The sequence below is a fragment of the Polychytrium aggregatum genome (assembly GCF_025602895.1).
Source record: "Polychytrium aggregatum strain JEL109 chromosome Unknown BJ171scaffold_4, whole genome shotgun sequence".
Taxonomy (NCBI): domain Eukaryota; kingdom Fungi; phylum Chytridiomycota; class Chytridiomycetes; order Polychytriales; genus Polychytrium; species Polychytrium aggregatum.
In genome coordinates, this window is record NW_026516206.1 from 810057 (window position 1) to 827020 (window position 16964).

Sequence of the window (16964 nt, forward strand, 5' to 3'; positions counted from 1 at the left end):
CACGGCCATCCTGCTGCCGGCGTTGGACTCGGGTTTGCTCCTGGTCAGCCCGCCAGATCCGGCTGGTCATCCATGCTCAACCCCTACTCCTCAATCATGGCTGCGACTGTCCTCGCCTTGGTTGTTTCTGCGGGGCTGCTCATCGTGCCGGGCTTGCTCCTGTTCGTATGGACGGCTCTTGTCCGCAAGACCCATCGCAGCCGGGTCACCGTTCTGGTCTTGGGCGATGTCGGGCGCTCGCCCCGGATGCAGTACCATGTCCTATCACTCATCCAGAACGGCTTCAGCGTTGACCTGGTGGGCTATCGCGGCGCCGATCCGCTTGCCCAAATCTCGTCGTCGCCGCACGTCACCCTGTGGTATCTGCCCCAGCCGCCCAAGATGGATGCAAGCGGGTCCAGGGCTCTCTATCTGCTCAAAGGCGTGCAGCGCTCGGCTGTGCAGTTCCTGCGAATCCTGGGCTTGCTGCTGTTCGTCGTTCCAAAGCCCGGCCATATCCTGATCCAGGTGAGCGACTTGTGGCTGCATCGAGGCTCAGAGCACCAAGGCTTGTCGCAGTCAAGGTTGCTGCTGCTTGCTGGAAACAATGCCCAATGGTCCTGCATCCTCTACTGCCGCTCGACTCCGAGCTAGACAACATCGACATCTCGCTTGCGGCCCCTGGATTAACAGCACCACGGGCGATCGCCTTTATGCTCCAATGGACAGAATCCTCCGGCCATTCCGACGCTGGCTATCGCTCAGATCGTCCGGCTCCTCAATCGCTCCCGCCTCATCATCGATTGGCACAACCTCGGCTACTCGATCATGGCTATATCGCTGGGCGAGACCAACAAGATGGTCAAGATCGCAAAGATGTACGTTTTTGGGTGAAGAATGCCACGAATCTCTGACCACGCAAAGACGCGAATGTCTCTCGCCCGGGATGTTGGCTCATTATCGTGGCCGCCGGACATCATCTTCTCCACGAGTCGGGCTCAACAGCATTGTGGCTGCCATCCTCTGCGGACTGCAATGCCCACCTTGATCGCTGCTTTGCTCGCCCTGACCAATGGCAACGTCACTGACCTTAAGCATCGCTGTCCGGCTCTCAGCTACGAGAGACTCCTAGGCTGCTCGGCCGATGCGCATCTGTGCGTGACCAAAGCAATGGCATCGCTTGTTCAACAGAATTGGCATGCAAGGTATGCAGGCCATTGATTCGACCGAAACAACGCCGCTCATTCGCTTGCCCGTGGCTGACCCTGCTGTTCGAGGTTGGCTGCTCCATGTGTCTGATACTCTTGCTCGACGACTTTCGTTTCCCCTGGCCTGCAGCGGCGACTGTGTGGTGCTCTACGACAAGGCCCCATCCAACTTCCATCGGCTGTCGCTCGACGAGATCCACAACGTACGTCATCCGTCAAGTCGGCTCTGGCATCGGCTCCGGCCCTTGGCAGCTCGTTGGCCCCGCTAACCATGCCCGACGGACTCAGTTTTTGCTCAAGCTGGACTTTAGCCAGAACGAAATGCAGTACCGGTGCGAGCCTTCGGCATCCTTGTCGACTCTGCTGACCGCCAAGCAGCAGCCCAGTAGCCCAGCCTTCTCACGGCCGGACCGACCGGCGCTGATTGTCAGCAGCACCAGCTGGACCGAGGACGAGGACTTTTCGATTTTGGCGGACGCCATCCAGGCCTATGACCGCCAGGCCGTCGCCCGGGCTTCTAGAGCTGACCAGCCCTTGCCGCGTTTGTTCATTGTGATTACGGGCAAGGGTGCGCTGAAGGAACCGTTCATGGCCTCGATCAACGAAATGGACCTACAGTTCGTCACTGTCAAGACAGCATGGCTGAAGATGGAGGACTACCCTATGCTGCTGGGTACGGGACCGCTGTCGTTGAGCCGAGCGTCGGCAATGATTGCATCGGACATGCCGAACTCGGGGCTATCAGACTGATTCGTTCCATGTTGAGCGAGCGAGCGGACCACCCCTGCCATCGATTCACGCTGACTGTCTCTCAATCGTTCTGCTCGTAGGATGTGCCGATTTGGGTGTTTCGCTGCACTACTCGTCATCCGGTCTAGATCTGCCGATGAAGGTTGTCGACATGTTTGGCTGCTCGCTGCCTGCATGCAGCATTGGATATCAATGGTGGGTCTGCAGGCACACGCTCGAACGCAAACCGATGCAGATGCAGTCCGCGGCTCGTTGTTTTATAAGGAGGTAGCAAATGCCGATACGGCGTTTGTGTTGTATCCAGATGAACTCATGTGCTGTCGTTATCAACTACAGCATCGATGAGCTGATCCGACACAAGAAGAATGGCCTTATCTTCGAGAGTGCCGAGGAGCTGTCTAGCCAGTGGATCGTAAGCAGCAGCAGCGTATGACTGGTTTCATGGTGGCTGGCGTGGTAGTCGCATGGATATGAAGCCATGCTGTGCTGACCAACTGCCTCGGATCGCTGCTATCCAACCGCGTGGTGCAACAGGAGCTGCTCGAAGGGTTTCCCCACAAGACCGACAGGATTGACGAGCTTCGTCAAGGTATCCGGGAGCTCAGCCAAGATCGGTGGAGCGACAACTGGGACAAGCACGCCAAGGACCTGTTTGCCTCGCGCCGCTAGATGTATTTGCGAGAGCGGGCTTTGCAGCCGCTGCGATAGGCTGTAGGCTTCATCACAACATTCCATTTTGAAACGGGACACTCTGTGTTGAGCCAGGACTGTCGTTGCTTCCTGGGACCCGAATACACTCGCCTGTCATGGCCAAGCACAGCACTCTCGCTTTCCGCACCGCTGCACTGCGATCGAGAATCTGATTCGGCCGCCAAGGCGTCATCATTCCTTCTTGGTGTCATTGTTGGTGTGGATGGTCGGCGCATGTGGTCGTGGTTGCGTCGGGTGGATTACATGTATAAATCTCGCACCTTCGTCCTCGGCTCTCGAAACACCAGAATCGTGCTCGCACATAAACCGCATATCCATAGCCCGTTGAGCAAGGCAAGCCGGGCCAGGTTCACGAGAGTATTCGATGGAGCGGGTGGGTTCTGCTCGATGTGGGCAACCTCAGGATGTGCGGGAATCCATCACTATCCTTGTCATCAGCCGGGAGCGATGGAAACGCAGGAGCGGATGGCGAGAGACCTGTACGGAGACATGAAGTATAGAATGCTCCCCCCAACCTTTACTCCAGTCGCTCGTCACCCTCGGTCACATCGTTGACATTGAGCACCTCGACCCGACCTCGCCCCTTGGTTTCGGAGTCTACAAGTTCGCTGATCTGGCGATAGTTGCCAGGGTCGATCAAACAGATCTGCAAGAGTCGGCCGTCGCCGCACAGATGCCGGCAAGAAGATAGCAGGAGTCAGCAAGTGCATGATGAGGCACAGGACGATGGTATGTCTGCCATAATGCGTCAACGCAGTCGTGTGGGTGCCTATGGCCGGACAGGCAGGACTGCTGCTTGCTTTGGATGAGAGTGCGGGCCATCGCAACCGTCCGGGCGAATACGGGCTCCTTGCACATTTTTGGTTGCGCTGACCGACGACTTACCACTTCGTAGTCGTCGCCCCAGTCCTCGTCCTCGGTGTTGGCAAACAACGGCTGCATCTTGGCCTTGAGCCGCTTACCATCCTTTCCAGGGATGGCAATTCGCAGGCGCATCTGAGCCCGGGCAATCGGCAGGGTGCCCTTTTGCTGGAGCTCGCGGATGACGTCGAGAGCCTACGTCCAGCGACATGAAGGCATATCCAAGGACAGTGAGTCTCGCTGCTTGTCAAACCCACGTCGCAGAGCGATTGGCGCTTCCAACAGTCTCGTACCTGCTGCTTCGCACTGCGGTTGGGGTTGACGGAGAAGTGGAGATCGGCCATGGCCTTCTCAATCATGGTGACGGGATAGGGCCGCTTGGTCTCTGGGTTGATGCATTTCTCGGCCACGGTTGTTGCGATATCGCGGTACATGGTCTCGATCTGATTGCTGCGCTCTTTTTCGCCGACCTGCAGCTCGCCCTTCTTCAGAATCTGCGACGGCATTGGCGGGATGGTGCCGAGACCAGAATATCGTCAGATGTGGCCTGCATACGACGAGCATACAACACCACTAAACGGCATGTTCATCGAGTGTGCCAGAGCAGAGTGCATCATATCGCACCTCGAGAATAATGGCGTCAAGATCCTCGGTCTTGAATGCTTTTGTCAGGTCTTCCTTTGCTGCGACTTGGCCCTTGGAGACGTTGGTGAAGACGTTCTGGATCTGGATGACTTCGTCCAGGTCTGTCTCGCTGTGGAGTGCACACAGGCAAACGCAGGTCGGCATCAGCGTCGTGCAGGGCTGGCATCGCAGGAGCGATACCAATCTGGCCGACTCATTGCGAGCATTTCCGCCGAAGCGGGCGGACTTGGTCGACTGAAGCCGAACATACACTTTGTTTCGCCACTCCATGACCTTGTTCTTGTAGCAGGCGATCTCGAACCGCTTTCCGCCCTTTTTCAGACGGACGATTGAGACGTTCGTTAGCTTCAGCTGGTTGATTGGGGTGAATATGTGTGCCATTGCGGGATGCTGTGGGCGATCTGTGGTTTCTGGACGAGTTGCAGGTTTGTCGGAGCGAGCAAGACGGAGCGATAGCCTGGCCTGGCTGGGTTGGTCGGATGACGGAGCTCCAAAAAAAAAAGAGGTGATTCGGGTCTGCGCCGTTCTGTGCCAGGCCTGCGCCAGTTCTGTGCTGCTGTCGAGCGACACAGAACAATCACGGGACACAGCCATCGCTCCCGGATTCACCGGGTTGTGGAGACTGACGGCAAATGCGTCGTGGCTTGGTTCTTGGTCGCCGAGTCCTTCGCTGGCGGTAAAGGTCAGAAATCCCAAAGCACGCTAAAGTGTCGGACACCATCGCACCCCACCCGCCGCATCGCACGCATTAGCATGGATCTCAAGAAGGAACCGTCGCCCGTGCAGCTGGAGGACGCAAAGCAGTATCTCGCGTCCAACAAGGTCATGGAGACGTTGAAGTTCCTGATGATGTCCCTGCTGACGCATCGCCCAGGCAAGAAGAGATCTCGGTTCGGTATCCGCCGACGTCCAGATTACGCGCTGTCACTGACATTCATGGGTCACAGACGACCCGCACAGCTTCATGGTTGCAAAGTTGCAGGAAATGAGAAGTGCAAAGGTTCTCGAGTTCCCGCAGCTGTCGCAGTGCGGGCAGCGGAATTGTGATATTTGCACCAAGGGGGGTTTTTGGGATGCTCCACGCGCCGAGTCTTGTGCATCAGGCTGGGCCATGGGCTCATTCTCACGACATCTGCTCCTGATTCCGTCGCAGGTGCGCGGCCAAAGCTTGCAGTTCTACTCTCGCGATAATCTCTCGGCAATTTTCCGGATTCTCGATTCGTCGAATCGCGGACACATAAACCTCGACCAGTACACCGAAGGTCAGTTGCCCGCGATTTACGCCCCGGCTCCGACTGCCTTCGGATTCCAAATGGCGTTTGCACCGAGATCCGGCCTGATAGCCTCCGATTACTGCACAGGCATGAAGACCATCGGCGCAGTCAACTTCAATCCACGACCGATGGTAAGCAGGGCGAGTTGCGCTCGCGTTCTCACTGGCCGCATCGACAGAACTGCAGCAATGCGCGACTGAGGTACTGAGGTCGTCGCTGACACAAAGGTGCGATAGGGCGGCGCAAAGATTCTGATGGACACCTTCATCGACGAGGCGTAAGTGTTTGACGAGCACAAGCTGCTACGCAACGGAGACAAGTGCGATCCGCGGCTAATGCAGCACCATGGACCTGGTATCAGCCAAATTGCCATGGCCCGTCCATAATCGCCTGGTTTCGTCCATGGGCATCTCAGCCAGTGTCCCATCGTCTGTGTTCCTGAGCTCCAGCGAAGAAAGATGAGCGCGGATGTATATCCAGCACCGGCCTCAAAGTTGGTGGAGTGGATGCTGGGCTATATTCGCGTCGTTCCATACCGTCGACGGAGCAGCCATTAGCCCCACCGTTGCTGCTGGTCACCGCTATGTCGCTGCTCGCGAAGATGATCTTGAATACACACGGAGCTGATCTCCGAGAGCGCTGTGGACTTGCGTGCCAGGATCATTGGTGGTTTGAATTGACGTGGCTGCTCCGGGTTGTGACAGTGGCTCGGACTTGAATGTCCATTTGCGTATTCACCATCCCGAAAAATGTGAGGCGCTGTAGTCGGTTGTCTCATAATCAGGTCGCCAACCGACTCCTGATGCTCGTTTCAGCCGTACCCTGGACGGCTACTTGCACCAATCAGTCAATCGGATGGTCTTGTTTTCTTGAGTGCCCAGCGACTCTCCAGACGCCGAGCGCTCTGGCTGACCTGCATTTGCATCTCGAGCACACGGCCCAAGCCCGATTCTGGAGCATCCACCTCTGCCCGCGACTATCACTCGCCTCCGCAGAGGCCAGTATCACGGACCGCCAGCCACGCTGGTCAAGGCGGATCTGCGACGAAGCTTTGTCCGCTCCAGACACAGTCACAGCCCACACAGCAGCCACAATTTTCCGGACCCGGTACCCAAATGTCACAAGCGAAATCATTGTCGCGTTCAAAGACCACCACCTCGGCGGGGAAAAGGTCCCAGAAAGCCTCGCCGGGGTCATCGGGGCCATCGGGGTCATCCGGGACGCTAATGGGGAGAGGAGTCGAGGCCAGCCCCGATGTGGTCTACAAAATGTGCAAGAAGATAGCCCAGCTTACCAAAGTCATCTACTACCTGAACACCAAGAACGAGGATCATGGCGTCGAGATCGACAGCTTAGCGGATGCGTACGAGAACGAGATTGATATGGTACCGGATAGCTATTTCTGCCCGGTTTCCGTGGTGCAGGACATGCATCTCGGAGGCTTGTCTCCGGGACTTGTCAAGGCTCGACTAACACTACCGTGCCGCCCAGGTGATCACCGATGGCAAGGCCATGATCAGCGAGCTCAAAATTCGGGCCGAGGACGCCGAGCTGAAGCTCAAAGCGCACGAGGAGGTTATCCAAGTATGTGACGCAGGCGCGAGAGACGATGAGAATCCGCTCCAGTCGAATGCTGCCCACCAACTAGCACACCGCCATGATATCGGTGTCTCTGCTGTCTCTGCTGTCTCTGCTGTCTCACCAACTGACGGAGCCGAGCAACGTTATCACAGTCACAAATGGAGAGCGTCACAGAGTACCAAAATGAAATCAAGATGCTCAAGGATACCGACAATCGGCTGCGGCAGCTCATATCCAAAATCGAAGGGTGAGTTCCCCCAAGACATCATATCACTAGGCCCGAACCAATGACACAGAATCCAAGCACCTTGCGTCCATTCAAAGAGATTGCTGCGATGCTCATCGTCTTTGTCGAAATGCAGCGAGAAGCAGGATCTAGAGAAAAAGCACCAGCAGGAGATGGATGACGCCCGGAGTGCCATCAAAAACTTCAGCCAGTCCGACGAAGAGGTGTCCTCGATCCGCAAAAAGTATGACGACATGATCCAGCAGATGCAAGAGCAGCACTACAAGGAGCTGCAGGAGGTCTCGGACACCCTGAAGAAGCAGCTTTCGTCCAATGTGAGTTGTAGGGAGTCGAAGAGCAGTTGTTGACAAGGATTATTCCTCGCAGTATTACCCAGGAACAGTGCCTCGATCAAAGCGTAGATGTGCGAGTGGTGGCTCTGAACTCGAGCCAGTGTTTCGAACTGATGATGTTGTTTGTGCCACGGCGATTGTCCTTGTCCGGCTCTCATATCCGCAGAATCAAGAGATCGTCACTGACTACCAAAAGAAGATCAAGCAGCTCACCGAGGACAAACAGAAGGTGGAGGAAGCCATGAAAGAAACGGTGAACGGGATGAAGAAACGGGTAAACATCGATGTCCCTAACTGAGCATGCATGACTCTGCGACGTCGTGGTAGAGCTGGCAAATGTGGAGCACGGATTGGCTCACGCACATGGAATATGGATGCCCGTTTAGTACGACGAAGAAATGAAGTTTTACCAGCAAGAGTCCAAGAAGTTGAAGCAACTCATGGACGAGCAGCAAAAGGAAGCCAAAGAGAAGCTTGCCGACATGGAGAAAGCCATGGGACTGGATCTCGAAATGGTACGACGCTGTTTGCGCACAATGGGCGAGTTCGCTGATGATATCGATGATATCTCCTATATGTTCTGACGATCGCAGTGTAACATGCATAGGAGCGGAGTCGGGTCCGCGACCGCGACGAGGCAATCAAGGACTACAAAGAAGAACTGCGCAAGTAAGCAGACCGGGGGCTGAGGTACCGAACGTGGGAGCCGCACCTGATGTCTTGCTGTGATATCTAGGAAGAAAGATGAGGTCCGGGTGCTGGAAGCGACAACGAGCGATCTGAAGAACCAAAAGCAAGCGCTCGAAGTTCAGCTGAAGGATCTGAACTCAAAGCACGAAGCACTCAAGAAGGTTCGAAGAGCATCCGTGCCGTGGGTCGCTCGACGAGATCTGATCGACACACTAATGCACTATAAACGGACGACAAATCTAGGACCTACAACAAGCACAGTTTCGAATCGAGCAAGGGGGTATGGAGATCGATGCCACTGCTTTGTGAAACGCTTCTCTCTCGCCGGGGTTGTGTCTCAACGAGTCTTGCCGCGCCGGCTATACGTATGCGCTACGAACGTCGGGTTGACGAACAGAGATCAAGATCAGCAAACTGGAGGATACGCTTCTGTCGAACAAAATCAAAATCGAGTCCTTAGAATCGAACCTGTCCAAACTGCAGTCCGACCACAAGTTTGTGAAGGGAGAACTCTATGAGCGCGAGAAAGAGCTGGCGTCGGCCAACGAGTAAGTGTTGAGAACTGAGTTGCTCCGGCGGCGTTCTTGTGCAGTGAAGGTGACTGACCACGAGGGCTCATTATAGACAAGTCAAGGAGCTGACGGACGATAGCAACCTTATGAAGAGAATTAACATGGAGCTGGAGAATGGACTCAAGGATCGAGGTGCGATATCTTGGGGCATTTCCTTTACAAAACCACCGGGATCGGCGGGATATTGGAGCTGATTCTTGGATGTGCGTCAACAGATTCGATGATTCGGGACCTTGGAGACCAAATGAAGGCTCTGCGGAAGTCTCACGAAGAGGTGAGTTGATTCTTTGTCTCGGCAGCTGGTCCAGAAATCAGCCAGAAGCGCGGAAGGAAGATTCTGGTTGCCTCCCGTTTAACATGCTCCGCTGCCTAGGAACTGTCAAGTTCGCTGATCAAGCAAAAGACAGACCTGACCGATCAGCACGAGCGACTGCTCAAGCGGACTGTCAACGAGCTGCTCGACAAGCACGAGAAAGAAATCGATGCTAAGAATGAGGTAGTGTTCAGACCATCGGGATTTCGCAGAGATAGTACCCGTCTGTAACGTATCTATGGTGCGCCCTTCGCAGAGTATCAAGTCACTCGAGGAAATCGTCAAGGATCTGGAGGATGAGATGAAGAAGCGCTTGCAGCAAGCGCGAGAGGAGATGGATGAGCAGAAGCGCCAATATGAGGTGAGTGACGATGCAGCATGAGCGCATGGTGGAAAGGAGCGAGCTTATACAGAGACAGGAGCACAGTCATTGCTGCGCGGAGTCGACAGAGCTTGCAATCCAAGGAGCGAGAATCTAACCACGAGATTATCTTTTGCTGATGGGAAGCTTCAAATTAGCGACCTAATGCTGGTGAAGGGTGAGCTCATGCGCAAACTGGACGAAGCAAACACAACTATCGAGGAAAAGCTCAAGGAGATCAAGGGCTGCGAGGACGAGATTGATGTAAGTACTAGGTTTGTGCCGAAGACAGCGCGGAGCCGAGCCCGCGGGACTGACTTTTGTGCTAGGAACTCACCGATGGACTTCAATTTAGGCACTGAACAAGGCCAACCAAGCGCTCGAAGTGGACAAGGCCGATCTGTATCAGAAAATGCTGCATATTGACGGACAAGTGCGCGCTGAGATGACCGAGCGGTTCGAACACGAAACAGCCGAGCGTACATCAGAATGGTGGGTGAGATGGAGAGTGCTCTTTATGAGAATGGTTGGTGCCCTTCAACACCAGAAACCAAATCGGCTCTGTTATGGACCTTGAAGGCAATGCTGATCCAATAGCATGCCAATGTCCTGGCTGGCACTCTGGTGGATGCTTCGACCGATGCTCTGACTCTTGTCTTTGAATTCTGGGCTCCAGGGAGGCACAAAAAGCACAAGAGTTGGTCCTGCTTAAGGACAGACTCACCCAAGAGCACGAAACTATCCTCCAGGTTCGGTTTGCAAAATCGCCAGTTCTTGGCTGACTGCATGCTTGAAATCATGCGGTTCATTGTGGGAGTAACCACACAGAATGTGCAATTGGTGTGAGCTCCACCCATGCACTTGGCTGAAATCCTACGCACTTGTCCCTGTTTCAGAACACCGTCTTCAAAATGGATGCCCAACGAGTCGAAGAAACAGACGCCCTCAAATGGGACTTATCCATGGCGAAGGAGGAGTGGGCAAACAAGGAGCTGGAGTTTGACAAGCAGCTTGCGCAGCTGGGCACCGAGAAGCAAATGCTCTACAAGGAACTGGTTGATCAGCGGGATGTAAGTGGATCCACAGGGTGGGCCAGCATCGTGGGTGGTTTTGGGTGGGGGCGGGGACGTTAGGTCGCTAACACAAGGCACGAACGCACTCACTCCCCATCCAGAACAACATCAAGAGAGTGGCAGCAATCATGGACGAGCACCAGCAACAGCTCATCGACGAGAAGAAAGCCTGGGATTTGGAGGCGCAGGCAAGAGAGACCCAGCTCAAAGTCGGGCACACTCTTGCCCTGAGCGCTGTCGAGAAGAAGTACAAGGTCGAGCTCGAAGAAGTGGATAAAAACAACCAAAAGAAGATCGAAGAAATCAAACATGCCAACACCGCCGCTGCAATGACAGCCAAGCGCGAGGCCGAGAATCAGAAGCAGGCCGAACTCACCAAGCAGCGGGCGACGCACAACGCCGAGCTCGACCGAATGCGCGACCAACACGAACGGGACCAGATGGCCCTCCGAACCAGTATGGAGGAGCAGAAAACGAGCGAGATTGCCGACATTCGGAATAAGAATTCTGCCGCCATGGAAAAGAAAAACGCCTACATTGAGCAGCTCACACTCGAGATTGCAAACCATCAGGCAAGTGCATCCGAATCGCTCGATATTATCCCGGCACACATGGAGGGTCGGTACTTACTGTGCTCCCGTTTCTCCAGCTCGAAATCAAGGACCTCAAGCAAACCATCATGGAGCTCCGCTACGACATCAAGCAAGTCGAAGAACAGCTTGCTGAAAAGGACAGGGAACTGCAGGCCGCAATGTAAGTTTGCCCGAGAGGCCGCGCTGCTTGGGGCAACAGCCGTTCGCTGGTCCATGGTGGCAGTACTGGTCGGCGTGTTGAGCGGGGGCATTCGGGGCGGTGCAGACATTTGCACCAACACAACGACTCATCAATGTACTTCTATGCAGCGCCGATGGCAAGCAGCGTCTCAAGGACCTGGAGGCCCATATGCTTGCCGAGAAGAAGGATGAGATCATGAAGGTCAACGAGGAGCATGTCGACGAAGTCAAGCACATGATCCGCGAGTTTGAGCAGGCTCAGAACTTTTTGAAGAAACAGATCGCCCAGCAGGCCAAACAGTGAGTGCCGCCGACAGTCAGGGAATGTGGGTGGTGATACTGAGAATGAGTGCCCGAGTCGGTTGAGATGGATGATCACCGTTTGACTAAGCGACTGCGGCACAGACTCCAGGAGGCCGATTTGCGCTACATCAACCGAGAGCCACGGGAAGTGGATCTGCGGCACATTGCCGAGCTGGAAGAAGAGATCAAGAGGAGAAAGAAGAAGATATCGGGCCTTCATGTAACCCGTCGTGTTCGCCGAGTAGCTGGAAGGAGGAAGGAGAGTCATTCGTGGCCGAATCGGCCTGGGGTTGTCGCTGGTTTCTGATACGACTATGTGACTTGGGGGGCGGGGTGGTATGGCCATAGGACGAGCTTGACTACTACAAACTTGAGATGAACAACCGCGAGGCCAGCTTCAACAAGATCTTCAACAAAACGCCGCTGGTCGGGGTGATGCAGCCACCGACAGCGACACCAAAGGCAAGTGTAATGGAGAGCGAGAAACCACCATGGCAGCAATCGGTATCGATCGGGCGAGCCCACCAGCAACTCCACCGCCGCATGCTGCTGTTCGCTTAACTTCCCAACATCGGCCCATCTGTCCATCACGATCAGGGAGCCAAGAAAACCCCAGGTGACAAGAGCGATCCTCGGAAGGAACGTCTGCCCCCACTGTATTTACTGTCGACGACGCCGCCAGCCGGTCAAGCCACATAGATGTCGAGTCGGCCGCTGTCGCTGGACATGGACGTCCATGGATGGGAACGGCCGCGTTGGTTCATGGATATCGAGCCAGGGGCTATCTTGGTTCATTTTTGTGCATGTTGTAGCAATATCCGCACACTCCATTTTGTGCTGGTCGCCAAGCGTGCCCTCCACAGGAAAGCAAATGCAAATCCCAGAGTTGCTGCAGACCCGCGCTGGGCTGGTTGGAAAAGGTGATATGGCCGAGGCAGGTCCTCGGATCAAATCAGTGTCGACGGAAACCGACGGGCTGTATTCAAGGGCCAGCTGCTCACACAAAGGAAGGATTCCCGCTGATGGTGGGCGGCACTGGCGGATAGAATGGCGAAGCATCTCTTTCATTCGCTATGACGGTGATGTTCTGGGGCGGCCCATCCGTCTTCGATCAACACGCTGGATGATTGTGGGGGTAAAGAGAAGGCTAGGAAGAGTTATGGGTGCTGGAAATCAAACAGGGGGGGGGAGGGAGGGAGCTGAGCATCTACTGCGACTTCTGGGCGTCCTTCAAGGCCTTGGGGAAGGGAACGACGAATCCGTCCTTCAGTCCGCTCATCATGTCAATGTACTGCTGGGCAAGCTCCCGACAGTTCTTGTAGTGATTGACACCCTCGCGGTGATAGCACCATCGCAGCTTGTCTCGGAGGACGCCAATCTCTTCGAGGCGGATGAGCTGCTCCTTGTAGAAAGCGTCGCTGGCCTTTTTCAGAGCCGGTCGGTCTAGGAATAGATCAGTCATGGATGAGGCGATTCCAGTGTCAGTGAACGGGGCAGCAGGCTGATAGCAGCATCATATCTGGTTGAGCAGTGGTACACTCTCCGGTGTGTTGAGCCGAGCAGTGTCGCCCGATCTTGCATTCATCTGCCTCTGGTGGGTGCTGGTCGGTGCCAATTGAGAAGAAACTCGCTGTGGCTGCCACTGCAGGACCGACTGCGTATTTTCGATCCTCAAAATCACGCCACAGACGACTTTAAAAGCGGCTGAGAGCGGTATGGGTATCGAATCGTGCATCGGATCGCACACAGGATCGCATCATCTGTATATCCCGCGAGACCAACGTGTTGCGCAGAGGCCTCGGACATTGTCGCCGCAATGCGCTGTGGGCTGGTCATCGCCGGTGGTGAAGTCCAAGGTGCATCCATACGATTCTGCCGATTCCTCTTTGAGCTCGCCGTCGAGGCGAGATGCAGGTATCCAGCATATATGCCCGGCTTCTGATCCGGCGACGCTCGAGTCTATATCGAATGGCTGTCCGTCTCCCGGGTCGAGTTGGGTCGAGTCCCTACCGTGGGCAGTCAGCTCCGGATCGACGATCGGCATAGGGGAGATCTGGTGGGACGTAGGGATAGCAGGAACAAGACGCCCGGTTAGTTTCGAGGGCCGCATCAGTGATCCATATGCCAGCCGGGAAAGGCCACGAAAATCCTGGTCGACCAGCGGACACGAATCGGCCCGAGGGGCTCGTGAGGCTCGGAAGCGACTGTGGCTGAACAAAGCCCACTGGTCACGGAGGAGCCGCTCCTGGATTGGGGAAGAGCATTGGAGGAGCAGGGCTGCCTCGCGCTGGCGGTGTTGATCGAAAGACCAGGAATGCGCTGCGTGGCCCTGTCCTCTCCAGCAGCGACGGAAAGGGGAGGGGAGCCCACAGCGTGTCTCGATGGACCTACTTGGATGGGCTTCATCTCGGACATGGTGGGCAGCAGATTCGGCAGTGGGCAAGAGATGGGGAGTGCAGACTGGCTCGCTCGCTCGCTCGCTCGTTGGCTGGCGGATTCCTCTGTTGCTTGCTGCGAAATGGCCAAGCGGATGCAACGGGTTTTCGTTTTTCAAGACGTGCAGACGGCCAAGGGCGCCGCGCCGGCCAATGGGGACACAGGCCGACTGGCGCCGATGGAATGAATTTCATTTGCTGCGCGTGCTGCAGGCCCGCCCAAAATGAAACAGGACCACCAGATGGGTGTGCACATCCATCATGCCGAACGGCTGTTCACACCGCAGAGGCAGGACGAGGATGTGCCTCCGGTCTCCGTCGCATAAGGCTCGGTGCCTTGGGCAGGGGGATCGTTGGATGCGCGACCCTGCACATTCCATTGGAAGGATCGTACAGTCGGTCCAGAATGAAACGGGACAGATACTTTCTGGCTTCAGGGGCCTGTAGCTTGCCGAACTTCCATCGGCCCCAGTGGACAGGCCATGCGATTGTTTCCCGTCCTGGTTGGCAATCTCTTGGTGGTGTATTCATTCGACCCTCTGGATAGCTCCATGGTGTATCGATATCAAGATGCTCGACCTTCTCGAGTCGCTTGGCTTCCCGACAGTGTGAGCACACCTGGGATGTGTTGAACTCGTTCACCGAGCACACATGAATGAACTACTCGAAATACCGAGCGAACCTGAGTCCCCTGGGACTGGATGAATATCCCTCCCTTGCTTCCAGGAGGCATTTCCAAAGGCAATCACCACTTCGGTCTCCTCGGACATACTGAATAGCTATGAATGCGATGATATGGTGGGTGTATTCAGGTTCCAGAAAAAACACTGTCCTGGTTAAAAACGAGGTGTCCCTGTAAGAGCGTGTGCAGCCACATGGGCTGTGATGTGAGCGAATCGCAAGGGGCGGTGTTGTGTGGGAAGATGACGTGGTGCAATTATGGCAGCTATCCAGAGCTCGTGCTGCATGGCAGGCAAGTGCCACATCACATGCCGGATCATGAGCTGCCATCAAGCTCCCCGGTGGACCTAGAGCTTGTAAACCTGCTCGGCCGTGTATCCGAGCTTGGCAAGGATGCCTCCGAGCGGGCCCTGTTCGTCTTGGTCGACCGGCGTGCCCTTGGTACCCGAGACATGTCTCATCATGCTGGCAATCGAAGCGACAGGTCGGCAGGAGGCGCAATGGAATACAATTCACCGATTGATGATGAAATAGAGCGAGAGTTAACGATCTGGCAGTCACGCCGACGACTCGGCGCATGTGCAGCAACACAGCAACACTTGCACTTACCCTTCTGGGCCGCACACGAGGATCTGCAGGCGCTTGTCCGAGTCAGGGGAAGGCACCATTTGCTGGACCATCTTTTCGTTGATGTACCCCTTGCCTTGCTTCCACGACCATGTCGTGCCCGTCTCGACGGTGTGGTAGACCTTGATCTGATCAGGGTACTTGTTGGTCAGGAATTCAAGCTCCGAGCGCAGCAAGATGTCGGCCTCCGTTCGGTTGGCATAGATTAGTGAAATCTGGGTGTTGTCGCTGGGGTCCTTGAGGATTTTCTTGATCAGTTGGTAACATGGCGTGACGCCTGTGCCGCCGGCAATCTGGGCGTCCAATTGTCCACAATGAAGGAGAGCTGTTAGCATCAGTGGTTGTCGCCCTCAACAAACCGAAAAGCCCTTGCTCAGCTGAACAAGAAGACGATATGGTTGCGAGCGAGTATGCTCTGCGCCAGCAATACCGCCGAGCAAGCGTGCTCCCAGACAACTGCTCGACCATCAATCTCTTAGAGTCCCGTTAGGTACACCGAGGATGTGCTTACCATGGCAATGTGATCATAGTCACCGGGTTGGTACTTCCATGTCTCAAATGCACCGCAGATCTCAATCTTATCGCCAGGGACTGCGCTGTGGATGAACTGGCTCACGGCGCCGTCGGGATACTTCTTGACAATCAGGTCAAAGTGGTCATAGTCCCACGAGATGGGGCTGTAGTGGCGCCCGATTTGGCATGTGTGATCCTTGACAATGACCGAGCACGGCACCGGGATCTGCTGAACCATGGCCAGAGGCATGTTCATCTGGAACCGAAACAGCGACGTATCCGAGGTCAGGGGGATCACCTCGTTGAGCTGGAACTTGAGGAATCGTTTTGGATTCAGCGCGGGATCGCCCTGTGCATCCTCGTGAAGATAGAGGTAGTAGTAGACGTCGTAGCCAACCACGGCCATGATCGAGAGGCCGATGAAGGCAAACAGGAACACAGGCGTTCGGCGGGTTTCACCACCGTCGCTCTCCGGGATCTTGAGGGTGGTGGCATGTGGGCTACCGGCCGAGGTGCCGCCGCTGTGGGTGGTGTATCTGGATTGAGCCAAGGGCATGCGGGGGGCAGCGGGCGACATCATGCGCTGCACCAAACTCGGTGGCCGTTTGCATTGCCCGATCGATGATGCCCTGGTGAAGAGCGACCTCTGGATGGGACCGGAGATGCGGTTCGAGATGCGGCGGAACACCGGAGGCTGTCCGTGGCAGCTGCGGGCGACGCTGCGGGCGACAGACGCCGAGAACGCTGCGCTCAATGCGCTCTTGGGCCGGAGGATGCCGAGGGGTTGCATGCTCGGCGAGTGCTCGGCGAGGCTGGATCGTGCGGCGAAGAGCAGCACACCACGGAAAATGAAACAGCACACCGAAAACGCACCTCCGGGTCACGGGCCGTCACGTGGCGTTGGCGTGTGTGTGTGTATTGGGACCAGACAACGACGAGCCACACCCTTGGCACCTCGGGATCGGCACCCGAGATTCTGGGGCGCACTGCAACGGACTGCGACGGAGGGCCATTGCTGCGTTCCAGCCTTGCCTC

At 55.8% G+C, this 16964-nt stretch overlaps 6 protein-coding genes across 6 annotated transcripts; 3 read left to right on the top strand and 3 right to left on the bottom strand.

Moving 5' to 3' along the window:
* Positions 1-96: 96 nt before the first annotated feature.
* BJ171DRAFT_419412 (uncharacterized protein) lies at positions 97-2606 on the top strand (the record flags this gene model as incomplete). Its single annotated transcript, XM_053107390.1, has 8 exons — positions 97-507; positions 709-857; positions 1095-1184; positions 1318-1390; positions 1476-1860; positions 2018-2132; positions 2274-2349; positions 2472-2606. 8 exons carry the CDS (start codon positions 97-99, stop codon positions 2604-2606), a joined length of 1434 nt encoding a protein of 477 aa, XP_052970736.1.
* A 408-nt stretch (positions 2607-3014) lies between these two features.
* On the bottom strand, positions 3015-4639 carry BJ171DRAFT_211648 (SBDS protein C-terminal domain-containing protein). The gene is made up of 5 exons (XM_053106375.1): positions 4405-4639; positions 4134-4263; positions 3803-4003; positions 3534-3704; positions 3015-3294 (listed from the first exon to the last, which is right to left on the bottom strand). The coding sequence occupies exons 1-5, from the start codon at positions 4533-4535 to the stop codon at positions 3166-3168; spliced, it is 762 nt and encodes a 253-aa protein (XP_052970737.1). The 5' UTR covers positions 4536-4639; the 3' UTR covers positions 3015-3165.
* A 241-nt stretch (positions 4640-4880) lies between these two features.
* On the top strand, positions 4881-6049 carry BJ171DRAFT_489594 (uncharacterized protein). Its single transcript, XM_053109518.1, has 6 exons — positions 4881-5028; positions 5102-5154; positions 5308-5416; positions 5516-5559; positions 5665-5705; positions 5790-6049. The coding sequence occupies exons 1-6, from the start codon at positions 4908-4910 to the stop codon at positions 5812-5814; spliced, it is 393 nt and encodes a 130-aa protein (XP_052970738.1). The 5' UTR covers positions 4881-4907; the 3' UTR covers positions 5815-6049.
* Positions 6050-9885: 3836 nt separating this feature from the next.
* Positions 9886-12598, top strand: BJ171DRAFT_489595 (uncharacterized protein). The gene is made up of 9 exons (XM_053109519.1): positions 9886-10016; positions 10201-10273; positions 10421-10594; positions 10699-11169; positions 11247-11350; positions 11500-11670; positions 11776-11893; positions 12022-12135; positions 12271-12598. Exons 1-9 carry the CDS (start codon positions 9937-9939, stop codon positions 12370-12372), a joined length of 1407 nt encoding a protein of 468 aa, XP_052970739.1. The 5' UTR covers positions 9886-9936; the 3' UTR covers positions 12373-12598.
* On the bottom strand, positions 12599-14270 carry BJ171DRAFT_489597 (uncharacterized protein). The gene is made up of 3 exons (XM_053109520.1): positions 14065-14270; positions 13684-13726; positions 12599-13116 (listed from the first exon to the last, which is right to left on the bottom strand). Exons 1-3 carry the CDS (start codon positions 14086-14088, stop codon positions 12881-12883), a joined length of 303 nt encoding a protein of 100 aa, XP_052970740.1. The 5' UTR covers positions 14089-14270; the 3' UTR covers positions 12599-12880.
* An 866-nt stretch (positions 14271-15136) lies between these two features.
* On the bottom strand, positions 15137-16335 carry BJ171DRAFT_419559 (uncharacterized protein; the record flags this gene model as incomplete). The annotated part of the gene is made up of 3 exons (XM_053107395.1): positions 15137-15254; positions 15399-15709; positions 15928-16335. 3 exons carry the CDS (start codon positions 16333-16335, stop codon positions 15137-15139), a joined length of 837 nt encoding a protein of 278 aa, XP_052970741.1.
* Between the last annotated feature and the right edge of the window lie 629 nt (positions 16336-16964).

Excerpts from the sequence above, each read along its gene's own strand:
- BJ171DRAFT_211648 (XM_053106375.1), bottom strand. The coding sequence starts at position 4,535 with ATGGCACACATATTCACCCCAATCAACCAGCTGAAGCTAACGAACGTC. Across the intron at positions 4,264-4,404 it reads ATGGAGTGGCGAAACAAAGT|CGAGACAGACCTGGACGAAG; the intron begins GTATGTTCGGCT and ends TGCACTCCACAG. Across the intron at positions 3,295-3,533 it reads GGGGCGACGACTACGAAGTG|ATCTGTTTGATCGACCCTGG; the intron begins GTAAGTCGTCGG and ends CGACTCTTGCAG.
- BJ171DRAFT_489594 (XM_053109518.1), top strand. The coding sequence starts at position 4,908 with ATGGATCTCAAGAAGGAACCGTCGCCCGTGCAGCTGGAGGACGCAAAG. Across the intron at positions 5,155-5,307 it reads AGGAAATGAGAAGTGCAAAG|GTGCGCGGCCAAAGCTTGCA; the intron begins GTTCTCGAGTTC and ends ATTCCGTCGCAG. Across the intron at positions 5,706-5,789 it reads GACACCTTCATCGACGAGGC|CCAAATTGCCATGGCCCGTC; the intron begins GTAAGTGTTTGA and ends ACCTGGTATCAG.
- BJ171DRAFT_489595 (XM_053109519.1), top strand. The coding sequence starts at position 9,937 with ATGCTGCATATTGACGGACAAGTGCGCGCTGAGATGACCGAGCGGTTC. Across the intron at positions 10,017-10,200 it reads GCCGAGCGTACATCAGAATG|GGAGGCACAAAAAGCACAAG; the intron begins GTGGGTGAGATG and ends TCTGGGCTCCAG. Across the intron at positions 10,274-10,420 it reads AGCACGAAACTATCCTCCAG|AACACCGTCTTCAAAATGGA; the intron begins GTTCGGTTTGCA and ends TCCCTGTTTCAG.
- BJ171DRAFT_489597 (XM_053109520.1), bottom strand. The coding sequence starts at position 14,088 with ATGTCCGAGATGAAGCCCATCCAA. Across the intron at positions 13,727-14,064 it reads CCGAGATGAAGCCCATCCAA|ATCTCCCCTATGCCGATCGT; the intron begins GTAGGTCCATCG and ends ACGTCCCACCAG. Across the intron at positions 13,117-13,683 it reads TCCGGAGCTGACTGCCCACG|ACCGACCGGCTCTGAAAAAG; the intron begins GTAGGGACTCGA and ends ATCTATTCCTAG.